This window comes from Megalops cyprinoides, chromosome 1 (genome assembly GCF_013368585.1).
Source record: "Megalops cyprinoides isolate fMegCyp1 chromosome 1, fMegCyp1.pri, whole genome shotgun sequence".
Lineage (NCBI taxonomy): Eukaryota > Metazoa > Chordata > Actinopteri > Elopiformes > Megalopidae > Megalops > Megalops cyprinoides.
This window is the reverse complement of record NC_050583.1, coordinates 23,485,634-23,513,408: the sequence shown is the minus strand read 5'-3', so window position 1 is coordinate 23,513,408 and position 27,775 is coordinate 23,485,634. Positions and strand designations below refer to the sequence as shown.

At 38.8% G+C, this 27,775-nt stretch overlaps 2 protein-coding genes across 5 annotated transcripts in view; both read left to right on the top strand.

Annotated features, from left to right (window-relative positions):
• The first annotated feature begins 1 nt into the window (after position 1).
• On the top strand, positions 2-4,755 carry pts (6-pyruvoyltetrahydropterin synthase). The gene is made up of 6 exons (XM_036526313.1): positions 2-170; positions 1,291-1,370; positions 1,516-1,538; positions 1,977-2,033; positions 2,634-2,704; positions 2,803-4,755. The coding sequence occupies exons 1-6, from the start codon at positions 76-78 to the stop codon at positions 2,924-2,926; spliced, it is 450 nt and encodes a 149-aa protein (XP_036382206.1). The 5' UTR covers positions 2-75; the 3' UTR covers positions 2,927-4,755.
• Positions 4,756-13,084: 8,329 nt separating this feature from the next.
• Positions 13,085-27,775, top strand: part of LOC118776072 (myosin-16) — a 48,550-nt gene continuing 33,859 nt past the window's right edge. For 2 of the 4 annotated variants that reach the window (XM_036526165.1, XM_036526158.1), the window contains exon 1: positions 26,568-27,066. In XM_036526165.1, coding sequence (XP_036382058.1) covers positions 26,926-27,066 — 141 coding nt within the window. In that variant the 5' untranslated portion in view covers positions 26,568-26,925. Of the gene's footprint in view, positions 13,256-21,540; positions 21,706-26,567; positions 27,067-27,775 lie in introns of those variants that run through there. The other 2 variants (XM_036526150.1, XM_036526174.1) reach the window with 2 other exon arrangements.

Here is a 27,775-nt window from a genome sequence, read left to right as displayed (position 1 = left end):
GTGAGCTCGAGAAACCAAAAACAGCTTAGTTTTGCTAAGGACAATCCATACAACTGTTCTGAATCATTGAACAGAATGGGAGGAGACGACTGTAAGCAAAATAATGAAATTGAACGTATTGGATACATAACCCGAGTGCAAAGCTTCAGTGCTTGTCACCGACTACATAGGTAATGGAAGCGCCTTTGTTTAAATGTACAGGTCTAACAGCATTGCTAGTTAGCTAGCTTGTTGGTGAATGCCAACTGCTAACCTACCTAGATACATAAGTTGGCAGCTAGCTGCCAAGCTTTCACTGCTTGTTTTGTGCACGATCGTTGAAAAGGTAGTTTATGATACTACTTATGAGTTACTATCCTGTAATCTCTCTACACACTTTGTAACGTTAATTTAGCCACCTAGCAAGCTAAGATAGTTGATACGGCTAGTGATATTTTCACAGTTTTTGTATTACTGCGATTTAAGAACGGGGTTGGCAGCATTTCAGTATAAAGAACTACATATTCCTTCAGCTAGCTAGATAGCTAGATGTCAGTAACATTAACGGCTTTGTTGGATGTTTGTCCAAATTTGTTAATAGCTCCGTATCTGTTTGTCTACATGAAAATGTTATCTTCTTTAACAGCAAACCAAAACTAGGCAAATATGGGACGCAGATATTCAGTGCTTGGTATGAGAACGTACACGCTAAAAATGCGAGATACATGTTAGAGCTAACCTGTTGAGTTCCCACCGAAAAGGTTTGTGGGAAGTGTATTTTATTATACTACGAATGCTATTGCACATTCATGAATTTGCGTTGCAACCAGTGATGTATATTATCACAAAGCCGGTCCCTAACCTTCGGGGTTGCAGCCATACTGCTCGCTTGGCGGTACGCAGGGTTGGTCATGGCGGGTTATGCGTTATGACTGGTAATTATTGGTTATAGGGCCCAGCTACCACCGGTCATCATATGATACATATCAGTGGTCTGAGAAGTTGTTTTGCAGCAGAACACACCCAGGCATTGTTGCATTTTAGTGATACAGACAGATAAGATACCTTCTGGTTACAAGCCATTGATTGAATTGGTGTATTTAAGAAAAAAACATCATACTTGAATATAAAACATGCCATTCTCCCTGGGAGAGAGAGAGAGAGAGAAAGCATGATATTTGCCTAGTTAATTTGTTATTTTAGTGTTTTTTTGTCCCCCCCTAAGAAATGTAAAATGGTGCTTCACCACTTTTGCACCCATCATGTAACCCAAGTCAGCTTTCAGTTATTTTCATTTGCTTTGTTCTTTAGCAAGTCACTGAGTGATGAAGACAACAAGAGGGTATTTGGAAAGTGTAACCACCCCAATGGGCATGGGCACAACTATAAAGGTTAGTCATCTGATCATCCTTTGTGTCTTAGCTTTGTTCCATTATCATTTGTTTCTCTCTCTGCAAGATAATGATCGTCTTAACTTACTGTGAGTTAGGCTTGCCCCCATTAATCAACTATTATCTTTTTTTTGTTTTTTTACAGTTGAAGTAACTGTGCGTGGAAAAGTAAGTTATACTTATGGACTCACTCCCCCACAGCAATGTATTACACTGTTGTGTTATTGCAATAGCGAAAGCTGTTCAAAAATAATCCTGGGTGTGATAGTTGTAGCATTCTGTGTTGTAAATGAGAATTACATTTTTGAGTTGTGTGTTGTGCTATTCCCATTGACTACTAACCAGTAGTGCAGCATAAGGTGTGGCCTTTCGTGTGTTATTGCATGCTGTGGGAATCACAGTATTTATTTTTATATGTCCTCATCATTAAAAACATTTTTTAAGAAAATAACTGCATTAATATGCATGCTAATGGCATACGCCTAGCTGTGTTTTGTCTGCTAAAAGGGATTCTGCTTTGCAAATTAATGGTATTGCTGTGCTGTGCTATATGGAAGCACAGTGACTGTACAAAACCGAATAAGGGTGTGATGTGTCTCCCTTTAGATTGATCGTGTTACTGGCATGATTATGAACCTTACTGACCTGAAGCAGCATATGGAGGTAGGTCATTCTCCAGGACAGGCACAATAGGGAGTGAGGTATTCTGTTGTCCCTAAAAACATTTGTTTCCACTAGCATGGATCCAGGTTCACTTAAATGTGGTCTCACTCAAAAGACCATTTTCTCTGCCAGGCATAGGTTTGATGTATCTAATAGTGGGTTGTTCCATGTACAGCTGGCTTTAGTACTGGACAGGACATGGTAACACTGCACATGGCAGAAGAAGGTGTGTTGCTGGAACCAACAAAGCAGGAAGTAACGCAATGCCAAGTAAAGTCTGCTGTGTCTCTGTGACCATGCTGGCCATTGCCAATGCCACATTAAAACGGACAAAAGCAGAAAATTACTACCACACGCAAATAATTTATTGAGTAAAAACTAACAAAACAAGCCTTGACACATACCTGCCTGAGCTAAGTCATGGCTCTACTCTCTCAAGAAGTGACTCCAACTCAGCCACACACCTATATTTAATTGTCTGGTACAATTACAGGGTACATTTGGAAGTACTATTTTTTGTTGTGTGTGGATATTTATCTCTCCTGTATTCTACGGTTTTTGTGCAATGTATAAGAAAGACTGCATTTTTTTCTGTTTCAGGAGGCCATCATGATACCCCTTGATCACAAAAACTTGGATAAGGATGTCCCATACTTTGCGGATGTTGTCAGGTAATGTCTTGTCCTCGTTGTTTCTGTCAATTTTTGTTTTTGCCTCAGCATATATACGTCCTGATTTAATGTGTAATTTTGTTCACTCTGTTCTGTAGCACAACAGAAAACCTGGCTGTGTACATCTGGGACAGCTTGGCAAAACTCATCCCACTAAACATGCTCTACGAGATCAAGATCCACGAGACTGACAAGAACATTGTTGTGTACCGCGGAGAATAATTTAAATGATTTTGATTTGGACCTTAAATAATATCATTAGCAAAACAAAGGAAAGAAAAGCATAGATGAGAACTTATCACAATAAATTTTCATTAATTAAATTTTCAGGACCAGATAGTTGTGCTGATTTCCCCCATTAACAAAATACTGATTTTTCTAATTAATCAAAGAAAATATGCTGTAGTACCAGCAGAGGGAGCTATTGCTCCTTCACGGTTGTTCATGTTGCAATCTGAGGCACATTATCAAGCTGTAAAGACCATCATCAGGTTGAGTGGACGGCTGGAGAAATGCGGTCTTTGTAGTGACTGCTCTTATAAGTGAAGAAAGACAATATTTTGAAAATTAGAACAAGACATTCTGTTAAGTAAATGTATGTTAAAGCAGTTGTTAAAATATGTGCCAGAACCACCACTGGGTGTTGTTGAAGGTGTTTTTATGTAGCACTATCATGTTCTGTGAATAGAATAATCTGTTTTTCCATTTTTGTTTTTTTTATTTTTTGATGTGTGATGTAAATTTTAATGCACTGTTTTTCTGAAGATTGACAAATATATGGACATTTGCTCACTTTTAATTAATAGTGAAGAAGGATTGAAGTGTCACTTTGTTTTATTGAGCAAAATGTAGTGATGACATGCTGGAGTTACAATTTTGACCAAGTACCTTCTTAAGAAAACTCATGAGGAGCCCTAACATTTTGCTCATTTAAAAGCCCAAAACAGCAGTGTAATTGAATTTTATGTAGCTGAAGAAAATCTCTGCATATTGTCAGTGTTTTGCATACATATATGAATATATAGGAAGCCTAAGGTCATATAGAGCAGGGCTACAGGATAGTGTGGCTGCTTGCCAACTGCTGTAGCTGGGGTAGTGTTAGTGTTGTAGATGTCAAGTTGACATAAAATTACATAACACTTTACAAAACTGTGAAAACCATGCCTTGTATAATATTTGTGTGTTTTCAAATGCCACTGCGGGGAACCTTGGATGCTGACGCAGTGATTAAATCTTTAATCCCGCCAAGAGCTTCCGCTAAGAGTCTCCCGTGGTTCCTGTAGAGCAGCAGTTCATATACTCCTCCTAAACTGAACTGTCAGTACAGGCCGAAGCACAAAGAAAACACAAAGAAAACCTCCAGAGATTTTTATTAATTTTATGCTGAAAGAACAAGGTTCTTGTAGTGGGAAAATGCAGCTGAGTGCTTTATCATCTTGTCAGGAAAGGCCGCACTAGGTTTTGTCCAGATTGTTCATTGCTGCCAGCAGTAAACCCTAAAATGAGAGCTTACAAATCTCCCCATATTTTTTTGATGATTAAAGTGCACCAATGGTATTTCTCAGAAAAATCATCACTGCTTCACCCCATTATTATTATGTTACAATTATATATAAGTAGGAACTTGAAATGAATTTGGGGTTTTATTTTTTCAGACAAGAGTAAATTTGTGGTGCCATTCAACAGAAGTGATGACAAAAGATCAAAACTTAAATTCCAGTAAAGAATATATACATAAATTCTTTATACTTGCTGGAACTTCTTATTAATTCTTCTCCAAAGCAAACTTTATATTTGAAAGGGCAAAAATCAATGCAAACAGATTCTGAGTAAGCCAGCACTGTGTGCGTAGGCTAGCACGTCATGGACTTTGCACATGTGACAGTGAGGCTTCATGTGTGTTTTTTTTCCCAGTTTGCATTTTGCATTTTGCTAAAGCAGAACGACCCAGTTTACAGCATGAAAGAGTTTTGCTCATGTAACCCATTCTGCGAATTGCACAAATGGCAAAATTAACTAACACAAGTGTCAAATGATGGTCAAGGAACTCTTATGGTAATTGAAAAAAAAAAAAAAATTCACTGCCTTGAGTGTACTGTACTCTTTGCACTTTATTTTACATTTCTGCAATGGCAGTCTTGGTGCAGTATTTCCTGCCTGAGAGCTGGTAATGTCCAAGTTTCTGCTCCCAGTCAGAGATTTGAATACTAGGAAGATTTGGAAATTACTTTTAATAACTAATAAATAATATTTTAGTCAACATGATTAGTGAATAAAGGGTTTCAAAAGATTACATTGCATGTAAGATTACACACCCGACCTCCTGGCATTTCTGGCATTGCCCAACCCTAATGTGCCAGAAGCTGTTTTTGGAAAGTTGATTCCTGTAGAAACACAACAGCAAAGAAGTAGCAAGGTAGCCATGGAAACAGAAAGACACAATGGCAAAAAACAACCATCAAAGTAATAAATGCACATAGGAGTGAGATATGAAGAGCTTATTGAGCTGTGGTGCAAACATCAGTATTAAATCCATTGTTTACTTTGTGGTAGTGTGTAACTGTTTCCATATCCAGAAGTGCTGGCATATACTGTACTTCTCCTATATCAAAACCTGGGGAGATGGTCTTATTCAGATCTGTCTCCATTGATAATGCAGATTGAAATTCCAGGAAAGGTGTGTAGTTTAGTAGACAAACCTAATACAAAATGCAGTTGTTTAAGATTTCCAATTCAAAGACCTCTGAATAGATGTGAATTCAGACTTATTTCAGCCTTAGAATTTTTTTTCTATACTTTTGTTAAAATTTTATATTTAATTGTTGGATTTATACTAGTTGGCTCACTTCCATACTAAAAATGAAGGCAGTGTAACAGCATGACATGTCTCTAATTAACTTGTATACCTGTAGTGAAATATTAGAGGTATGTTTACAAATAAAAGGTTGTCGACTTTATTATTCCTGTCTTTATTAGAAAATATGGATTGCCGATCATTTACGTATGTAGAACACCTCACTTACACCTAACGCACTGTACAGTTGTTCCTCCTGTATTAGCCTGTTTTAAGAATGTTGTTTTCTGGGTTTTAAGGTATATTGTTAATAATATCCTTCAGCAGAAAAAAAAAAAATCTGCCCAGCACCACCTTCTAATTGTCTGCGTTGTTAGCTCAGAATCATTACTTGCAATTATTAATGTATGGTTAAGACATATATTTGCACAAGTGACAGCCTGATGTAACATAATGCCCTTAAAAGGTACTCTGTATATTGAAAGGACATGCTTCAGCTGACAAATTGTGTACATATGACTAAATTTTTACATCTGCGTTTAATTGTGCAGTTAAATAACTAGTGAGCACAGTGCGTCGAAGTACACAAACGGGCAAGTATATAATGTATTGAAAGGAGCAGTGGATTGCATTATTATGTTACCTCATACACTGGGGCAACTAAGCCAAGGACAAACTAGTTTATGTTCATAAACATGTTATGTACTTAAATAATATGCATGAATATCATCAAAGTTGTCATGAAGAACAATGCAATTTAAAAGACCAGCCACATGATAAGCAAAGAAAATATGCAGTTAGCTATAGTGCAACTACAGTGTATGTGGTTGAATGTACAGTGTAGATTGATGAGGGGAAAATGAATTTAACCAATTTTAGCATAAGGCTACAACATAACAAAATGTGAAAAAAGTGAAGCGGTCTGAATACTTTCTGAATGCACTGTATTTTGTCATGTGAAGGCAGAAGAGAAATGGACCACTTGAACCCTCGAAAGCCATCAGAGAGGAGGTTTGCTTCAGTATCAAAGCAGAACTCTGGGATACCATCCAGCAATCTTTTCTTGTTGCTATGGATACTCAGCATATGAACACACAAAACTGAACCCAACCCCTTCTTTAGAATTTTTTTTGTTTGTTTTTCAGAAAGCAGGTGAAAGGATAGACCTTATAATATCATGCCCTAAGCTGACCTTTGCATGCACACAGCATGGCGCTTACCAAGGATAATAGAATAATTATTTACATTTACATTTACATTTATTTATTTAGCATTATTGAAATGCATGCAAGACAGTTTTTAAGAGTCCTGCACACTACACACATGTAGCATATATTTTGCTCAATTTCTGACTGCAGACAGTCATTTTAATTATGATGGAATTTTCTTACATATCCTTATCAGTTGCAATTTACTGATCTTACATTTGGCAGATTATCAATAGGAGGTCGATATTTACAAAAGCACTTCTTTAATATCCTGATCAAGCATATAGTCACACATTAACACACAGTCTTTGATGGAATAAAGTTCATTACTTCTGAACATTGTCATTGTAAGTATAATAGCATATTTTTGAACACACACTCACACACTTTATTCCGATTTAGTCAGGGGTATGAATAAATGTGGAGGTCACTAATTGCATTTATGAAGACTCTGCCTTCAATATTATCCAATTGTTTTTCTTCGCAGACTTGTTTACCTCTCACAATTTTTTAGTTCCGATCTTAGCTTTTAAAATCTGTCTTACCATTGCTTCCCTTTTATACATTGCCCCCCCCCCCCCCCCCCCATGTATATGCAGAGGCCTGCACACTACAATGTTAGACAAGTGCTGTGAAGATTTATGGAAATGGCTCATGTCAGACACAGAAACTCAGGAGAAATACACAGTAGTGCATACATTTCCTAAAGCAGAAATAACAAACCTATTATGATATATTGTTCCCTCACACCCTGGTATTAGCAGTGGTAAGGGAATACTGTTCATCATAAATTATTCTTGCAAGTTCTGCTAAGCTTCATATTGTTTGAGTAACCATGACACTGAATAATATGTGCGTTGACTCACACATTTTGGGATCAGTTTTCATTTTTTCTGAAGGAAATGCTCAAACACAGCACGCTGTTGCACAGCACTGACATATGTGGGCAGTAACTACTCAAAAAATAATTTTGAGTTGTATGGAGTGCTACCTTATCAGAACAGGCTGGAAATCATTTAAACAATATGTGCTTAAAGATTGTTTGGCCCAGCCGTGGCCATTCATTAGCCAATGAAGTTGCAGCTGGATTAATTTTAGCTTTGTTTAGAACCACACCGATTAAATTAGATCATTTACAGTTCCAGATCAGTGTTGTTCTTATAAAAGCAACATACTGTATATTGACATTACTATTTTGGCAAATTCAGGTAATAATGTTGATTAATTGTTAATGGAGATATGTCCTTATTCCGTGATTTGCTTTGTTGGCAAGTCTGATAAATGACAACGAACTAATCAATCAGCTAAGCAAAATGATTTTCATTAATATGATAATTTCCTTCAGGATTAATAAAGTATTTCTTATTCTTATTCTTATTCTTATGTGTTATTATACACATAAAGTGATTGTTTGCCAATTAAACAGTTACTATATAATCATAAGCTCAAAGAACATGTTGTTTAAAAGATTATCAATCGTGTGATGTTATACACCATGACGTCTACACATGTCAAAAATCCCACATGACACATGTAGACACCAAAACAGGTGCTGTCTTTTAGAAGTTATAATTTATTTCAGGAATGTATGCAGCATAAAGTTATGTTGACACAAACCTTTAATTAATCAAATTTCAAAGGCATGTGTCACGTAACTGCAGACCTGGAATGATTAAACTGAGAAGAGACAGTATAGGAAGAGGACTATATAAGCACACAATACATTCAACCCTACCATTACATTCAAATGGAAGGGAGTAAAATTATAGCAGTTACTTGGTAAAAGCCTGTCATTACAATGCTACCTCATAAAATGTGGTTTGATAGTGCCTTCCTAAAAAGATAATCGATGTGCCAGGTTATGAACCACAACAAAGTGTAGCCCGCCTTCACATGCTTTCATCATGACCCTCATGTCCTAGAACCAAAACAACTATATAGCCTACCTATACATTAAAGGGGTCATGCAACTGACTAACAGCAACTACAGAGCTCTACTGCACACACAGGTAATATACATGGAACTCATAACAGCAAATGGAGCAAATCACTTGTGAGGAAAGACTCCTAGCCTTTCTCCCACAAGGTAATCCTACACCAGTCAAAATCCTGTCTTTCGAGTTGACACAATTATGTACAGTGCTTACATAAAGCTTTCATGCTTATATTGTTCTTAAAAGACAAAATCTCTGCAGACTTGTAGGACAGAGTGAGAGGATGCTTTGCAGTTTGGGAGCACCTCTCTGTGGAAGAGGGAATAGAGACATAGTGAAATTACAGTGTGAAAACTGTGCTCATTGATTTTTATTCTAGTATTCCAGGACTACATAGTGTACAGCAAGCAGACAGAATTCTGAGCAACACCAAGAAATGTGCTGCTTATCATTAAATGTGTAGAGTGCTCAAACAAAAGCACTATTCATTGAGAGATGGCCCTATGCCAGAAACCCGTCTTACCATGATAAGCTGTACCAGATCTTAAAGGCGACACACAATGGTGTCATGTCCAACTAATTTTTGGTTAGATGCTGCCTTTCTAGTGAAGGCTTTGGATGACTGCTTAATTAATGGGTGACATTAATATTCTTTTAAGAGTAACATAAGTTAGCAAGATATCTTTGTGACCTACCTGGGCATGTTTGTGTAAATACCTTTAAGCGCTGTAGAAATATAGCCTTTGTTTCAATGCTAGCTGAACTAGTGCAAATAAAAAGGGGAAGCCTTTCCTTGCTGCTTAAACATAAATCAGCAGGGATTTCGATTGACTGTAATCCCCATAACAGACAAATGATAATGATTCATGAGCATTAATAATAGGCTTGCAATTGTTACTGTGGTGCCAGGCAATTTATCATTGTAGTGTGTGATAGTGCTGCGCTTTGTGCCAAGACTGTATGCCAAGATATATATGAATTTTCAGTAGATGGTCTTTTTTATGAGAATATAAAAAACCTGTTTCGGGGTAAATTGTTATATGCCCTATAGTGAGTTATTAAACAATAGATAACTTCTCTCTCTCTGACTCTGTCAACATGTACTGTCTTGCAGAGTGATTTTACAGAGGAAGTGGGACGTTTTATGTCTGTCAGTCTGTTCTCTTTCTTGTACCTGTGGATATTGCATTATCAGTGTGAATGAGAAGTCTTAGTACCTGGCTGACAGACATTGGACCACTGGACCCAAGCACTTAAAAACAGGAAGCTAAGAAGGGCGGCCCACAAACAAACTCTCAAGGTGTGTTGCTGTCTGGATTTCAGTTTGAAATGTGTGTGTGGCTGCACAAAGTCTCCTCTCCGACACAAAAAGACAGACAACAGAACACGTATGGCTGTCCAAGAGTCACTGACATTCATTTTTGTAAACTGACAAGACTTTTAAAGACCTCATTCTTATCTCAATGAAGACAGCACATGCTACTGTTCAGCTAGTCGTCAGTTCATTGTGGGTTCATGCTGAATATGAGAATTCATGTCCCGTATTTTGTCTGCCAAATGAAAATTCTTGCATGAATACTGAAGTATGAATGCTCAAGTGTTTGTAAAGAACAAGTACTTTCATAAAACAAAGCAGCCTGTCGCGTGGTGGTCTTTGATCTACCATAATTTGTGATGACAGTGTCATGTTTATTGGTGGTATAATGAACAGCCAAACTCAGCTGGGTCCTTCTGATTTAGACTGAGTCATAATCCCCAATGGATGTCACCTCCAATCACTCACACTGTGGCCTTGGAGTTCTGATGAATCTAAATGTCAAAGTCAAGGACTAAAAGATACTCAGTCATTTTCTGTGTAAGACATTGTATAGGATCCTAAGAAAGATTTGCTTCTCATTTAATATGGTGACACTCTGTTTCCACTGTAATGCTGTTTAAAAAACAGACTTACCATTTTATGATCCAAGGCATGGATGTACAAACTGGAGGACCCCCAAGCGTTTTTCCACATCTCACATAAACATTTTTGCACAGTGTATTCCTCCCAGCAGCCATTTCGCTAATTTACTGGGAGGAATACACTGTCAGATATTGCAAGGTCAGTCAGGTTCACACAAAGATGGAGAAATGTAGGAGGTCTGGCAGTTGGAGCTTATTTCTCATAACCCCCACTTCAAAATGATCATTTTCTTTTAAGCACATAATGATCTGGTGTGTTCCAGGTACATATAAACTCTTATATGTTATGCTTATATGCTTTATATTGGTTTGATCAAATATTGTATGGTGTATACTAATGGGTCTGTGGTATTGTGGTAATGTGGTTTGTGGTATTCTGTCATGTACACATCAAGGATCCAGTTACTTTTTTCCACAGAGTTGCGGTGTATAGGTTTAAGAATGTAAAAAAAGAGAAAATACCAATTGTTCTTCTGTGTTCTGTTTCTGTAGAATATATCACAAACACTTCTGCACTGACAAGAGGATTAACTGAGTTCAGATGTCATGTATTCCTCAAGTCAGTCTTTCTCTGTAATAGCAAGTGAGGTACAGGGAAATGCAGACTCAGCTGCTGGGTCACTGAATGGTACAAGATGCTTGATAGCTTGTGGGTCATGCTGTATGGGTTTCCCTTTCACACATACTTATTTAGGTTTCTTGTTCTTTACCCAGTACAGTCTGTTTAATTATGTTTCATTCCTGCTTATCAGCTCTGCCAATATATCACATTAGACTAGTATGTGTGTATCATCAACTGTAATGGCTCTGTTTTTTCCACAAAAAAAATCATGTTTGTTGTATTTGTTAACTAAATCCCAAAGTTTTTCTCATTTTCCCTTTCACCCTGAGATTAAGAAATTGATTTATGTAGGACATCATGTCTGATCACTTAAATATCTCAACCCATGGCTTAAAGGGATATGATCAGAGGGATGACATATCTCAGCCCAGCCTTCATTTGGAAGAAGAGGTGTTGTCAACAGTACAATAGACACAATACTGACATTTTGCAACGTTTCAATTTCAGAGAACAAAAGAAAGAAAAAGCAAAAATTAGGGTAAGGAGTTTCTTAATTGAATTAACTTGTAAGGTTGCTTCAAGATTAGTAAATCTTAGTTTGGGGGAATAAAGGGAAATTCTGTGTTTTTGTATTTCAGTTTTATTCATTATGTTTGAAATAACTTTTGATAATGTTATGTCTAATAGAAATTCACATTCAAATCTTGTCTAATGTCCTTTCAAATTTAAAATGGTTACATCACACAGTTGAATGTTTGGTGGTGTGTGTATACATTAAGCAAATGTCTGGACTAGGGGATTTGTTTTAGCATGTAGAGTAAACTTGGAACCCTGCTACGTTTACTGTGGCCAGAATATAAATGGACCCAAGCACAATGATGAGAGATACCTATTTGGCCGTAAACAATGATAGTGATCTCTAAAGTAAAAATCATTACATAGGGGCTAGTCACTAGTACAGTGAACCCTCAAGCTCAAACTATTACAGAATGTAAATTCATGATTTTATATCAGCAAGAGCAACAAAAACTGATACTACATTAGCCTCCAACACAACAACAAATTAGTCTGGCTCTTTTTCAGATTCTATACATGCAGAGGGTTTGTGCTATTGGCAAACTAAAACTAAACTGTAAGTAAATGTCATAATATTGCAGTTTTCTTCTCAACATTTTTACTTGGTGAGGGAGTGAATAAGCATGTTCCCTTCATTGTTTTAAACTATTTTTAAGGCCAGAATTTTAATTGCTGGGTTAAAATTACAAAGCCTCCCACAATTCTGTGCACACCTCCTTCATTCTTAAGCATTGCTGTATCCTTCTGCAGAATGTTGGATGGTTCACTAAATTAGAAGGAACAGGTTTGCCACAGTGACTACATCCAAAGAAGAATTCCTCTTATCAGTCTTTCACATGAGTGAAATTTGCCAACTAAGTACCCTTTCCTAGTTCTCAAGTGATAAGTACAGCTCCCCACTGGTCACATGCAATTTCAAAGGAATGACTGTCCAAGGAAACAATCACAACAAGGAAAAATAAGAGGAGCTCATGTGACTGAGGACATGAGGAAATAAAATATAAAAATGTTACTGGTTTCTATAAATCTGATAGATGAGATCAGTAACATTGGAGGAAAAAAAAAAACATTAACATTGTTTTCAGAGCAGTTTCTTTCATCATGCTCAGAAAGCATGAATGCCAAGGATCTCTGTCCAAGTCCCCTGGGGAGGGAACTCCTCCAGAAGGGAGGGGGTTAACATCCACTGTGAAGGGTGGCTTTCTCTCTGCTCTGCAGATGACAGTGGGTGGTGGTGGTTGAGCAAGGAGGTGGAGGGGGGAATGTTGAAGCTTGTTTGTATTTTCTTTTTTTTAGCACTTTGTTCCCTCCCCTTCTGCCTGTGAGCATTAGTGCTGAAGGGTCAGGTAACAGGGCTGCTGCTCCTCGCAGACCCACGCTGCCTCCAAAGAGCTGGCTTAGGACAGGATGAGGCTCTACTCCTGAGGCCTGAGGATGGAGAAGAAAGTGTGTGTGATCCAGACTGACTTCCACCAGTACCGGCCCACCATCACCATCCACAGCAAGCCACTGGCAAATGTAAGGCTCCCTTTTTCTCTCTCTCTGTCACTCTTTCTGCATGTCTGCTACCTCTCCACCACACCTCCTTTCCACTCCACCTTCTTCTGATAATTCAGTGGGTCTTGATTCTTCTCCCAGGTTAGCAGAGGAATTCAATTAAACTGCTGTCTTCAGTGGAAAAGAAGAATAGGCTTCTCAGTGTTTACCCTGAAAAAGGCTTTTAAGACTGACAAGAGGGTGCTGCACTGACTGGAACCAGCCTTGCGCATGCTGTCCAGGAATGCAAACATTGTTACAACTATCAGCCAGCTTAAAGCAAGCTGAAGATCTTGAGGGTGGTATCAGAAGCCTGTCAGATGTGTAAAGCAATGCAGTAAGATTCTAATGCTGGATAATTGGTTGATAAAAAAAGTTGCACGCTTTGGTATGCGAGTAAGCACAATAATGGGTTTAATATTGCTCATTCAAGCTGGGCATTCAAAGTAGTTCTCTGTCAGGAAACCATGCTCAGCATGATTTTAGGAATGGCTTGCGTGCGTATTGGCGTGTTAGGGATTCCTGTGGTGCTCTGATTGGCTAGACAGCTGGTATCTCATAATCTGCGGTAAAGGAACATGAGGCATGTAGCATGAGTGGTGTCTCTTTAGTGAAAAGGATGCTGGCACTTTGATGACATGGCTGATCATGCCCCAAGTGTTGCTTGTACAGGCGCAGTTGCCAGAGATGTGATCATGGATAACAGTTTCTTTTTTTTTTTGCTGACTGTACTTATATAGATTGAGCTGTCATGTGTTGGATCAGAAATCATGGTGGATTGTGTTTTTGTGGTGTTTGTGGAAAAAATTGTCCTCATGTTGGGTTGTAGTTACATGGCAACTTGTTTGATATTAAGGTGCATCCAGCCATTTTGTTGACATAGGGTTATAAAAGACAGTGTGGTATTTACTCCCAGATAAGCATTTGTTTGATTTTACACAATAAATGTATGTTACTGTGATGTAATGGATTTTTAGTGATTAGACAGAACTCAAACTTAGCTGCAGAGGAGTGCCTGAAAATTCTTTATAATGTCAGCATGAAAGTGGAGTGGATGTTTTTACAGGTGGTAGGTGCTACAATGGGCTGATACCTCATCCATGTCATTCCTTATCACCTCCATGTGTTTGAGTTTGATCACATGAACAATTGAGTGATAAAAGATTAACAGTCCATCTCTGTAATCGTCCTTTTTAATAGCTGGGTTAACGGTGCACAGTGCGTTCATCAATGGCCCTTTGAGTTTTTGATCATATGTGTCCAGCAGTAAATCATGAAGTAGTACAGACTCAAAGGATCTGAGAATCTCTCTCGGGGAAATGATCAGCTGGCTAAACATAGGCCAAACCATGTGGCTCTGGAGGACTGGCAGCCTTGTGTAGGGAAGAGCAGATTTTGCATGGGCCTGGCTCTGTTTATATCTGTTGCAAAATGTCACCATGTATCTAATGTAAATATAGCTAAATACTCTGCAGTGTAGTGTACTGGGAAGGAGAAGTCATAACAGAGATGATACCAGATTGATTCCCAGGTGGAGATCTGCTGCTGCCTTGAGCAAGGGACTTGAATTGAATTACCTCTGTAAATAATCCAGCTGTGTAATTTATGATATGTACAAAAATGTAAGTCATGCAAGTCCCTATGGGCAAGGGCATTTGCTAAGCAATAAATAAAATACTAAACATATTTTTAAAAAATAAAAGAATGTAATACTCAATATACAGCTTCAGATGTGCTGCTATATGACTAATACTTTTGTCTGACACACTGTAATGGCCACACTCATTTTAATTACATGGATTTACCCCAGATTCATGCTAGTATTGTAAAGTCAGGGATGTACCCAAAATACCTCTTACAGTGCTATGGGACTTGCTGCAGTAACAGTATTTCTGGTGTTCATCCAATGAGGGAGGAGTTTGAGATCATATTTGAGGATGTACATAAGCCTGATTTGTTCAGGTACCAGCCACTGTGCTAATTGTACATCTGTTTTCATTCCTCTGATAGTGGAAAGACTTGAAGCTGTATTTTGTTTTACGTAATTAGCCACAGAAATCTACATATCATATATTGCATTCACCTACATTGTTTAATGATATAGAGTCATGTTGACAGACTATGATGGTATTGGCCTGGTTAAGGTTCTCATTTTAAATAAAATTAGAAGCTTATTCTTTCATTTGAGATGCATGAATGCAGGAATTACATGCAACAGTTGCAAGTGTTTGTGCTGTTGTGAAGGTTTTTTTCCCCTCACATTTATGTATTCTGGTGCAAAACTTCCTTTTTTATATTTGGAGGAAGGGTTTTATGAAGAACTGAAATTTTCCTGACGCTCTGTGATGTCATTCTGATGATGGGTTAGCATAAATGCCCTGTTGCCATGCAGCAGTATTTCAGCCTGTGTCATGGAAGACTGAGGTTCTGGTTCAACCTATGCAAAGCTGTTAGCGGTATGTCTATGGCACAGTATTCTGTACTGAGATCTTTTTTCTTCTATTTTATATTTTTCCCCTTAATGAAACTGTATGGAACAGCCAATTCTATATCATGTCTGTCTCACCATGACAATCCTTGCACGTGCAGGACTCAGAATTTTTTATATGACCATATATAATTTTATATGACCAATTAATGGTTGATAAGAGATAAGTTTGCATAAGTTTCCAATGTTACATTTCAGGCTATAGCTATACTGACAGCTGTTTTGACTGAAGGATTTTTTCTAATATAACTAGTTGCAACAAAAGTTTATCATATAATGAAAGAATACATTGCAATTGAAGAGTATAATTATACTGACAGTATATTTAACGATTGAATTACCATGGCAATTTGTATCTTTTAAGAGTGTTAAATGCTGAAGTAGTGGTATTATGCAGACATTTTGTATTAATGTTAAGCAATAATTTCCTGTCCTTGCAGAATACCCATTTATAGATATTGCATTATTAACTCATGTTAAACATATTTAGAAGCATATGTAAATATCAGCCTCTTTTGTAAAAGTAAAATGACAATCAAATGTCATTTTGACCTCCAATTTTACTGTTCTGTATATTCTCACGTCATATTCCAAATCACATAAAGTGGGTTTGAAAAAGACCTTGTCAGCTCCAAGCACTGGAAATAATGCTTGTACAGTTGCACAACACCCACAGGAGAAATGATTAATGTTTGATGACATAAAAGCCATATAATATTTGTACATGCAATACATATTTTGGAACTTTTCCCCTTTCAGAATTTCAGCAAAAGAACTGCGCAAGAGGGACCATGTCCCTTTGACAGCAAATATTCCAAACATACAGTATGGTTCGAGTACAGTACATACCCTCAAAAGTCTCTTGTATGTGAGTCAGTGGAGAGTCACAAATGAATTATGTGTAACAGCCAAGTGTAACACCAACAGGGACCATCCAAGGTGCATGGCACCTTGAATCCAGCTATGCAGCTACCATTCTCTTTTTTTGTAAAAGACTAATTCTGGATCATGTCATGTTGATATGAAAGAGACAGTCACATTATCCATGCAGAGATTGTAGTGGTTAGCTTTCTGAAAGTGACAAATAGCAGCATGGATCCAGAATTATACTGATCATCCACAAGAATCCTGGCCTGCCACTGGGATGACACAGAGTCACACACTGTAACTACCACATGTGAGCCTACTATCTCCATGGAATGACTGCACATGGTGTGAGATGTGATTCATAGTTGGTTTCAAACTTATGCAGATGCTGAACATAATTTTACAGATAACCATAGGACCCAAGGGCAAATCAAAGTCAAGGGAAAGCAACCCCCACTCCACACCAAATGCTAGATTGGAGCCAGCACCTCCACCTGGTAGACATCAGAGTCATTCAGTTCTAAACACAGTACAAGTTATGCAACAGTACAAAATAATACTTGCACCTGGATTTTGACAGTAGCTAACCCAGAAGTTCAGACTTGTAACATAAGCTGGGCCATTGAGGGTTGCCTATGGCCTTACTAACTTCCCTTATCCTCAAGAAGGATACCAAAGGTTTGGCATGCAGTCCTTTTTCATCATTCACATTGAAGGACATATATCAATTATCCAGTGAGGCTGGATGACATGAGGCAGAGCCCCCTCTTTGGAGAAGAACAAAGTTCTGGGTTAATCAATGCTTCATTTGTTTTGTCAAAACCTATTACTGTCCTGATATACTGAACTGGCTTTCAATTGTCCAGCATGGCATAGATTGGCACAGGCCACAACCTCACCAATTAGGTTAATGAATATCTTTACCATCTGGTTTGATTTCAAGGGGGAATAGGTATTCAAAAGTACTCTTTCAGGACATTTCATGGAAACATCAATACTGCATACTACAACCGTCTGGACAGATATTGTTTCATCCACTCAAATGCAATCACTAGCTTGGTACATGCAACATGTCCCACTATCCTTTAAATAAATATAGACCATGACAAAGCTAAATACACCTGTTTAAGGGTAATATGGCAGGTTTCTTGATTAACCAGTACACAGCCACAATCTGATACTGTAAAATTGAAATGGTAAACATGGCATGTAATGATGTATAAATATAATTTAAGACAAAAATGGAGGTGGGGAGGTATTGCCATGAAAGAATGAAGTAGGCATCTTTATGTGAATAAGCAGTGGAATGGATGGTATGACTCTAATTTGTGACTGCGGTCCTGAATTGGTATTTTGTATCAGGTTTCCTCACTTCAGTCATTGTAAATCTCTAGCAGGAACTTGACAGAAAAGGTCTGAATTTGGGAATCTTTGTTTTTGGACCCCAGCCACCTCAGTAGTGCCTCGGCAGCTTTTGAACCACAAGCACTATATCAGGTGACAGAGCTCTGGTGGAAAGCATTTTGGAATGATCTGTATTGTGAATTTAGCTGTCTTTTCCTGCACCAAGTTGCTTGAATGTCAGATATGGGTAATACAATATAGCATAACTTTCATCAGAGTTGATATGGAGGTTCTTTTAAGGGATCTTTCTTTGAGCTCATAACATCTATTTTCATCTACAGTCAATGCCTTTTTGCTTTTCCTGGGATAAATTCAAACAGCAGTACAATTGGCAAGGGTTATTTTATAACCCAAAGGAGGGATGTGCTGCATTGATACATTGTGCTGTTGTGTTTTGAGTGAAGGAGAGTAAGTACAGTAGATTCTTTTGTCAACAGAACTTGACAGGTAGATTTTCTTTACTATGTTTGTGCTGTAGGTAATAGTGTTGATTTGATCACTCACCTGATGAATGCATGACCTTTTACTTTAGAGTAATGTTAGAGCACTGTACAGCACAGTAGAGGTATGTGAGGTTTTATAGCCAGCTAAAATGTGTTTTTTTTTAACCTCTGTATTTACCTTGTTATGCAAAGATATCTGAAATAGGTTCATGCAAGGTTTTTTGGGTTTATTCACTGCTTTTTGCTTGTTTTAGCTATTCTGGTGAAAACAGAGAACCCCTTTCCACCGTTTTAAATCACAGGCCATAGGACTGTGACTGACGGTGGTGTTTACCCCACCATCTTTATGTTACCCCTTCTAGGTTTTTACATTCTTAATTGAATGGACTTTTCTCAGTTCCCTCTTCTCCTACCATAGTTCTTTAACTGCTTTGATTTTTTGTATGTCTTCTATTTCTTCCCCTGCCCCTTATCACCTGTATAGTCCCAAATGTTCTTTTTTTGACATCACTGACATCTGACATTTACCATTCCTGACATCATTCAGTTGACAATTTTCAGCCGCAGAAATGGTTACATACAAGAATGTTTCTACCCCAATGAGAGAAGCTGTTGTACAAAAAGTAATAACTTTGCCATAGTCGTGGTGTGCATTTTTGTCACTTTCACCAAAACAAAATATCCAAGGAGAAGGAGTACATTTGGAAAGCTACTGTTCCTGACTAGAAGGATAAAGACTGCAGAGCAGGACAGGAGAGGGGGGGAGGTGGAAAATAGCTTCAGAACTGAGTGGCATGTCTTAAGGCATCCTCCAGACACCCAGGGAAGAGAACAGGCAAACTGCCAAATAAAATGGAAAATTCTGATCTTTTTTAATGACAGCTTCACAAAATCTCACAAATAAAGTGCCATGTGTACTTGACGGGTGTGTGCAAATCTGATTAGACAAACATCCTCCTCCAACAAGTCAAAACTTGAACTCCGCACTGCACAATAAGTGCCATTCATTATCCAGGGATGTTATACACTGTAACAAAGGATGAATTTAGATTTGTTTAGTGAGTGCATTCTTCCAAACAATAGTGTAGAGATTCATGGGGAAGTTATGTGAAAGGTCAACTGTTGGTGTGTGACAATAAAAAATCACTTTTTTGGGCCACTTTAACGGAAAACTCATAGAGAGGATTTCTTTACAGTGTATTCAGCAATAAATCTTCCAATGACAAGTAAAATGTTGTGTGTTTAACATAATATTGCCCCAGGTGCCTCTCTGTATTTCTTCATATTTATTAAATGACATTTTAAATCATTGCTTGAAAAGACAGCATTGAAAAGCAGGCACAGAGAGGCATCTTTCCCTTTTTAATGTCAACATACAGAGCCCACATCAGTACCAGAGAAAAAGTTTAGGTTGAAGTCAGTTGGAGAGTGTTTTGCAAATGACAGTCATTTTCCAATGACATGCAGATACCATGAATATCATTGAGCAAGCTGTGGCAGGCTTTTTCTATCTCTTGTAGGCCTACAGCTTTACTTTCTCATACAAGCTTTCAGTGAGCTGTGGAAAATTAGTTCACATCTGTTTTTCCAAGAAAGGAAACTACCTATTTATACGTTTGTGGCTAAGCCAGATGGCCTGTAGAATCGTGTTAAGCAGAGGAGAGAAAATTTAAATGATTGATTGACAAGGCTGCATAATAAAATGGTAAATGTTTACAGATGCAGAAGTCAGGGCAGATGCAGATATCTATGACCAACAGTACACATAAGATGATACACTGTTTGGATGAATTTTTGCAGTTTTAGACCATCCAGTCTTTGGAATTATTGTATTTTTAATCAGTTCATTAACGTTTTTTTCCCCTTACAGAATAGCATGTAGGTTAGATATTAATGTTTTGCCAGTGTTTCTCCGCACCTGTCTCTGTCAGGGGAATGGGGAGAAGAATACTGTTTACACAGAAAACACCTCTGGTCTGAAGCAGGGAAATAGAGAGGGTGTTGACATGAGAGTGACAAAGACAATAACTCATGTTGCCACATTCCACTACATCACCTAAACAGAACACTGAACACTCTGCTCGGTACCAGGCACATCCTATTACCCAGAGTTTTTCATGCACAGGCATTAGTGTTATTAAACTTACATAAACATGAGTGAGTGCAGAGAGAGGGTAAAGGGTAAGAGTTAGTTTCTTCTTTTTTTTTTTTTGGGGGGGGGGGGGGGGGGGGCGTGGTTCTTGCTTCATATCAGTTGTAGCACAATTTTCAGATGTTACCAACATTTTCAAATCATACTTCTATTTTATTTACGCAAAAAGGCACCCAGCTATGAGTAATACAATATTTGACATTCTAGATGGAAAATGCCGATGTTAAACCCTCTAGTGGTTTGAGCTCACAATCTCAGCCCGATTTCAGAACTGACTGTCATCATTAGTTTCCTCGTAATTATCTTCCCAGATGTCCAGATTTCTTTTGCAGCAGGACATCAATTCAATTTATGAGATATTCCAGTGCATAGTGAATTACTTCATATTCAAGGAAATATTTTTTGTCCACCTATAGCAATAGCCCATTGGTTATACTCTCAAAGTTTCTCAAATCTAAAGCAATTCTTTGCATATGGAAAGAATTTAAGCTATTTGGGCTATGTAAATAGTTAACTGCCAGCAGATTTCCCCTTCCTTGCGGTAAGTTTTTGAATCAGTGTTTTTGTCTTATTCAAACACTGGACATCGTACTTGAGAGGACCTTTAAGTGTCTACGTACGATAAGTGGCTTTTCTTGACTCTTTCTTTCTTTCTTGTTCTTTCTCTCTGTCTCGTTAAGTCTATATATATGGAGAGAATATCAGGTTGAGTAAAGCGCGTCCCAGTAAACGCTGAAGTGTAGCAGTTTTCCACATCTCTGTTGAATGTTGGAGCAGCTTGCACCAGGGAAGGTGTATCAGCAGATGAAATTTTATATTGTTTTAAAGAGCTCCAAGAGGCCCACATGGGAGAGGGGGAAAGAGTCTAGAAAGAGCTGAGAGTCTAAAGGAATTGAATTTCTCTGCTACCCAGGTTAATCCGTTGCCGCAGTGCATGCAGCTGGGTATGAGGGAGAACGAGGAGCTGAAGAAAGCCATTGAGCATACGGACCGCCTGCTTTCCAGGGTCCATGAGCTGGAGGAGGAAAATGCTGGACTTTGCAAAGAAAAAAATGAGGTTTTCGTTAGGTTGCGAGAAGTAAGTCCACAGTTTTCTTTCTGTCTCTTTCTTTCTTCATAGGGATAGATGGACAGTTGCTCCCTATAATTAATACATTTTATTTGTTTAATTTGAATGGATTTCGTCTCTGGTGTCAGAGAAATTCTGATAGTTTGCGTTTTCTGTTCGACAAAAGGAATTTTTTAACATAGTAATTACTTAAACTGCTGGCGGACAGTGTCCCATACTTAATGATATGCCTCTCAAGTGAAAGCCAGCCAGTAAATGCTGCAGTTGAGGTTTTTTTCTTTTTAATGATGCTCTCTAGTGGGTTTTATTACAGCGCTGAGTGATTTCCAGGAAACCATTTTGTTGAGAAAGCAGATAGCGGGTACTTTATTATTATTATTATTGTTGTTGTTATTATTATTATTATTATTATTATTATTTTTCTCAGTTCATGTAGGAGTTGCATTCAACTGCGTTCACACCTGAAATAGGCATATTTGTGTTCAAATGCCCCCTGACTAGACTCTTATCCTGCTGGTGCAGATACCTCCAAGTGTACTGTATGTATGCGCATGCATGTGTGCATCCATGTGATGAGCAGTGTCTGGTTGTCTGGAGTGAGCTACTGTTCCAGCACAGGACACTGGCTGCTGCACTTGCCACTGGGAACACTAAGGCCAGGGATGAAAACTGTATGAGTGTGGACAGTGTGTGGGGATAATCTGCTGTGCCAAAGAACCCATGGTTTTGTTATTCCAAAAGATCAGGTCAGTTTGGCTAAACTCTGAGCACATGCCCTCTTTGCAGATTAGCCTCTCTCCTTTCATTGACATGTCACTTGAGTTGATGTAGTGTGATTTAACCATTTATTCATGTGTTTTTAAATTAAACTACAACAGATGCACTTAAATGCTGCAGTGGTTCATCTTGAATGATCATTAGTGAGATTTGAAATCTATTTAATCTGACTGTAAGTGTAAGTGTGCAAGTAAGAAATATATTACTTTTGTTGATTACATGTTAAGTGTCCAAATATAACCATTCCAATGGCTATAATGCCTTAATGCCTCTGTTTTTCTCTTATGGTGGCAGTGAATTTCTGAAAGAGTGTAAAGACCGCATAGTGGCTGTTAGGTTAAAAACAGTCATTCTCTTTGGAAATATATGAGTTGGGTTCTGAGATTCTGAACCTCTGAAAAACTGACCTTTGCACTGCACTGGGGTACTGCCACTCAGGGGAATATGATAATGAACAGGAAGGGAAAGAAAAGTCTATTGGTTATGCTACCAATTTAAGATCATTGGCATTTATTAAATAACACCAAGAGTTCATGTTTCAGGCAAAAATCACACCCTATGGCTAAAAGTGATTGATTGATTTATTGTTATATTAATCTGTTGAATTTGAAAAAAAGACTCTGCATTGCATTCTGCTCAATCCAAATGAATGGACAGGAACTAGACTTAGCCTCAAAAGATGAGAGGAAATGTTGTTTTGGAATGGAGGTCATTGTGTTACACACACAGCCCCTTGTTAACTGTTCTGAATCACTACCAAATGTAGAGGCCTCCACTCAAACATTATCTTTCCCTGTGATCTGGCCTCTTCCATGGCATAGAGTCAGCAGCTCCTTCAGTAATGGGTTTCTCGATCTACGAATAAAATGGCATGAACAAAGCACGGTTTCCTCAAGAGACGGTCTGCAAGCTGCCAACCAATGACTTCCCATTTAGAAGCTTTTCGATTCCCCACAAAGTAAGTGACCTGTTGTAAAATGGATTCCCTCCTCCCCTTCTCCCTGTGAAATTTTTCCATCTTCCCTGGAAACAAATTCATCGTTCTATTCATTTTTGTTATACTTTGGCCTCAGCAGAGTTCAGCTGTGCTGCTGTTGGAGGTATCCTTCAGTCCAGACAGTCATCTGCTGTTGCTCTGTCTGTAATCCCTTCACATTCTGTGTCATTGTGCATCAGAGGCATCTTTCAGGAGAGGGAAAGGGCTGAATTTTAAGTTACAATAATCCACCTCTGTGGCTTCCGTTATTGATACATTCTTCACATTTTGAGTGGGACATATGGAAGTGATGTAAGCATTCTTTCATTATCTGTTTTAATATAAATTAATTTAAAATAAATTGTTCTTCAGTCTTGAAGAAATGAAAAGGGCAACTGAGTTATGTCACACAGTCTATCCTAGAAATAAAATATTATCTGTTGGGTTTTAAATAAACATTATGTTAGATGGCACAGTAATTTACCCCTTGCAATATTTCTAAATCCTTTCTATTCTATATCAAATCCCCCATTCAAAATAACCTGTAGGACTCTAGTGATTTGTGCAACCTTTTATTTATTATAATTTTCCAGATGAAAGCTGTGTTCCACAGGGTTCTGAATGTGCAAAAACATGCCTCTGTTTTTAGTGGCTTAAGAGGAAAAAAGATGTAATAATTCATTGTCAGAAAGACTATATTCAGTCCCACTTTTATAATAGGAACTTTTAGCACAGTGCAATTTCAAGTTTATTATTCGTTGAGCTCTCTGAGTTAAACTTGCTGTATGCACTTTTGTAAGTCGCTTTGGATAAAAGCATCTGCTAAATAAATAAATGTAAATGTAAATGTAAATGAACTTCATGCAGAACAAAAAGAGTGGACCTCTACAATGTATGAACAATTGAATTGACTTTTCAATGCTATTTAATTTCCTATTTAAATACTCCAATTTGAGATTGGATAACAAAGGACCATGTGTCATACTTGAGGGTAATCTGGGAAGTGGGAGTTCTAGTGGATTGAATTTATGTCAACATTACACGTGATGGCCAGGGCTGACCATCCTGACGTTTTATTAGTTTACAAGATACAGTGTTATGGTCATGAAATGGATGAGTATGAGTACTAGCAGGAGTCTCCATAACAAGGTGATTGGAAGTAGTGTCTTGACATACAGAGCAGTGAAATATACGTTGGCCTCTTGAAATGGGAGGTGGCGTACCGTCTGCTTTAAGACTTAAGCTGTAATGCTGAAAGGGTTCAAAAGGATAGCAGAAGACAGATGGATGAGAGGAAATGAGGAGTATGATTTTTTTTTTTCCATTCAACATATATAATGCTATCTTATTCAGTTTCTTTTGCTTCTGAAAAACAACTTGAGGCTACCCCTGAACCTTCAACCTTTTCCATCAGTGTGCTCTGATCTCTCTTCACAGCCAGGGGAACCACTCCTAAATCTAATTTCAGGTTATCTAAGTCCTCCTCCTGCTCTTCTGATGGGGAGAAATCTCTGGAAAGGTTGAGCGAGGACAGCAGTGAGAGATTTTTTGAATCAGATGTATACTGTCCTTTATCCGGTTGCCCTCCCTGCATGTAAAATTCCCTCCCACAGGCTCTTTTTGAAGGATCTCCGTATCCTCACGTTACCTGGCTCTCATATACCTACTGTCTGAGCATGCCCCTTACACTCAGCTATGTTTAATTGGGCCTTGTGTACCATAAAATAATGAAATTAAATCTGTCTCTACACCATGCGCAGATAACTTTCATTTTGGCTTGTCTTGTTTCATTATGGAAATTCTATATTCTTGATGAGTCTGCACTGGTGCATGTTTACTGTTATTTCAGCGTGGTCTTTTTATGGATCTGTGCAGCTTGTGGGTGCTGTTTTCATGAAGCTTTATGAAGGACTTCTTCTGTACTGTCCACTGTGGAATTCCGACTGGAATCTGAGAATGAAGAGAATGGCTGGTTCTGTGGGGTTATTGTGAGTGTTTTCATGAATAAGGGATATGTTGTTGCTGTCTTTGTTGATAGAATGGTGTCACACAGCTAATCATCGGAAACTTGTGAAGTGGGGCTTGTTTCTACATTTTGGCTCTTCCGCTGAGCAGTGAGGATCTGCATATGTTTGTACCACAATTGTAATAAGCAGATTGCCTTCTTTCCTCAAAAATTAGACAGTGTTCAGTTTTGTCAGATAACTGGAGACTCACTGTAGTACTGCACCTGCAACCCACTCAATTCTTGATAGGTATCATCTTGTATTAGTATATTAGCACAGTATGCTAGCATTTTGTTATTATATAATAATTGTTATTTTTATTTCAGTATGTTGTGCGTGTACGTGTGCACGTTTGTGTTTGTGTGTGTGTGTGTGTGTGTGTGTGTGTGTGTGTGTGTGTGTGTGTGTGTGTGTGTGTGTGCGTGTGCGTGTGCGTGTGTCTGTGTGCATGTGTCTGTGTGCGTGTGCGTGTGAGTGTGTGCACGTGCGTGTGCGTGTGTGTGTGTGTGAGTGTACGCATATGCACGAGCACAAAAGAAAACTGATTCATATGATTGCTGGTTCATACAACACAGCATAAAATACCAGCTTTGCCTGTTGACTTGTATATTGGCAGTGAGCTAAAAACCAATTCATACAGAAAATAAGTAGCGCTTATACACAATATCCCCTGTGTCCTCACATTAGTAGAATAATACCATGCCATTGTCCAAAATGTGTGGGCATAAACAAAGGTCTCTCTGTTAATTACAAATGAATAAAGTCACAAAGTCAAATCTTAGGGGAATGCTACTCTTTTGTGTGTTTTGATTTTCTTTTTGGAGAGGGGTGGTGGATTGTGAGTGATTGTGTGAACATTAGGCTCTTGTTACTGACGATGAACTATAGAAGATAAACCCTTTCATATAATCGGTCACCCTACACCTTGGCCCCCTGGGAAGCTTTGTGGGCCAGCAGTCGGAGGAAAGGGACACCTGTGCATGGAGGGGAGCGGCCATTGTGGCAAGGGTGCAGCCTGGATCTGTGGGCTGGGGCGGGCCAGCCTGAACTGGGGGAGAGCGCGGCAGTATAGAGAGCTGTGTGTTCTCAACTGACTCCCCACAGTACCAGCATACAGAGATCAATGCTGAGAGACAGCTGCTGACTGAGACAGGAGAAAGAGGAGGGGTGGGGGTGGTGGTGGAGGGGAGAGCGGCAGGAGTTAAACAAAAGGTGAGGACTTCAAACAGAACAGGGGCTAGAGGCGTAGGGCGAGACGGTGCTCGCTGACTGAGGTTGCCTGGGGAGACGAAATAGTAAATTATTGTTCTTTGCTGTTCGCCACGGCTGCCGAACACAGCCCTGCTTCCACTGCCGGTTGTTTGAGTGCGGCGCTCCTGTTCGGCCCCCGTCTCGACTGAGTCTCTGACAGAAGCGTAACCTGTCGGGGAGGGGGGGCCTCGTTAGAGCATAATACGTCTTGCGCCGGGAATGGCTCTCAGATCCAGACGACGAAGGTGCCACTCCCTCTCGGACGGTTCTGAAGAGGCCAATGGGCCACAGCTGGAGCCGGAACCAGAGGACCTAGACTGGGATAACTTTAGCATGACCCTGCAGGAGCGCTTGGCAGCTGTAGGTACCTGCGTGTAATTAACAGGTGTGTGTGTGTGTGTGTGTGTGTGTGTGTGTGTGTGTGTGTGTGTGTGTATGTGTGTGTGTGTGTGTGTGTCTGTATCTGTGTATGTGTGTGTGTCTGTATCTGTGTATGTGTGTGTGTCTGTGTGTGTCTGTCTGTGTGTGGGTATGTGAGGGTATGTGTATGTATCCGGGCATGCGTGTCATTTTCCTCACACATTTTTCTCTTCTTTGGAGTTTTACCTGAATGGCTGATAACTGTTGAAACTTGACATGACAACTTGTAACTCACAATGGATTGTAAAGGGGAAAAAAAGGAAAGGAGAAGTAGGAATGTAAGAGTCTGCTGCCACTTGTGAACAGCACATCGAGGAGGTCTGCGCTGTAATTGAAAACACAAGCAGCATGGTCCTCTTGTATGTGGTCTTCTGCTCCATCTTCTGAAGCTATAGGACTTAAGACTTTTTGAGCTGGACCTGACGCAAAGCCTCCTTTTTTCATCATATCAACTCTTGATAGTTGTATCTGTCCTGATTTCATAAGGGTATAGTACTCTCATGTTCCTTAATATACTGATTTATCTATCAATGGTGTCCACTGGCAGTGAAGTGTACAAAATTATGTCTGCTTGTCATATTTCATTATTGCTTTGTATGTTGTTACATGTTATATCTGTTTGGACAATTATACTGCAGATTAGATTGTG

Bases quoted from the DNA above. Each gene is read 5' to 3' on its own strand.
- pts (XM_036526313.1), top strand. From the start codon at position 76: ATGGGAGGAGACGACTGTAAGCAAAATAATGAAATTGAACGTATTGGA. The intron at 171-1,290 runs GTAATGGAAGCG...TTTGTTCTTTAG, and splicing joins GCTTGTCACCGACTACATAG to CAAGTCACTGAGTGATGAAG. The intron at 1,539-1,976 runs GTAAGTTATACT...GTCTCCCTTTAG, and splicing joins AAGTAACTGTGCGTGGAAAA to ATTGATCGTGTTACTGGCAT.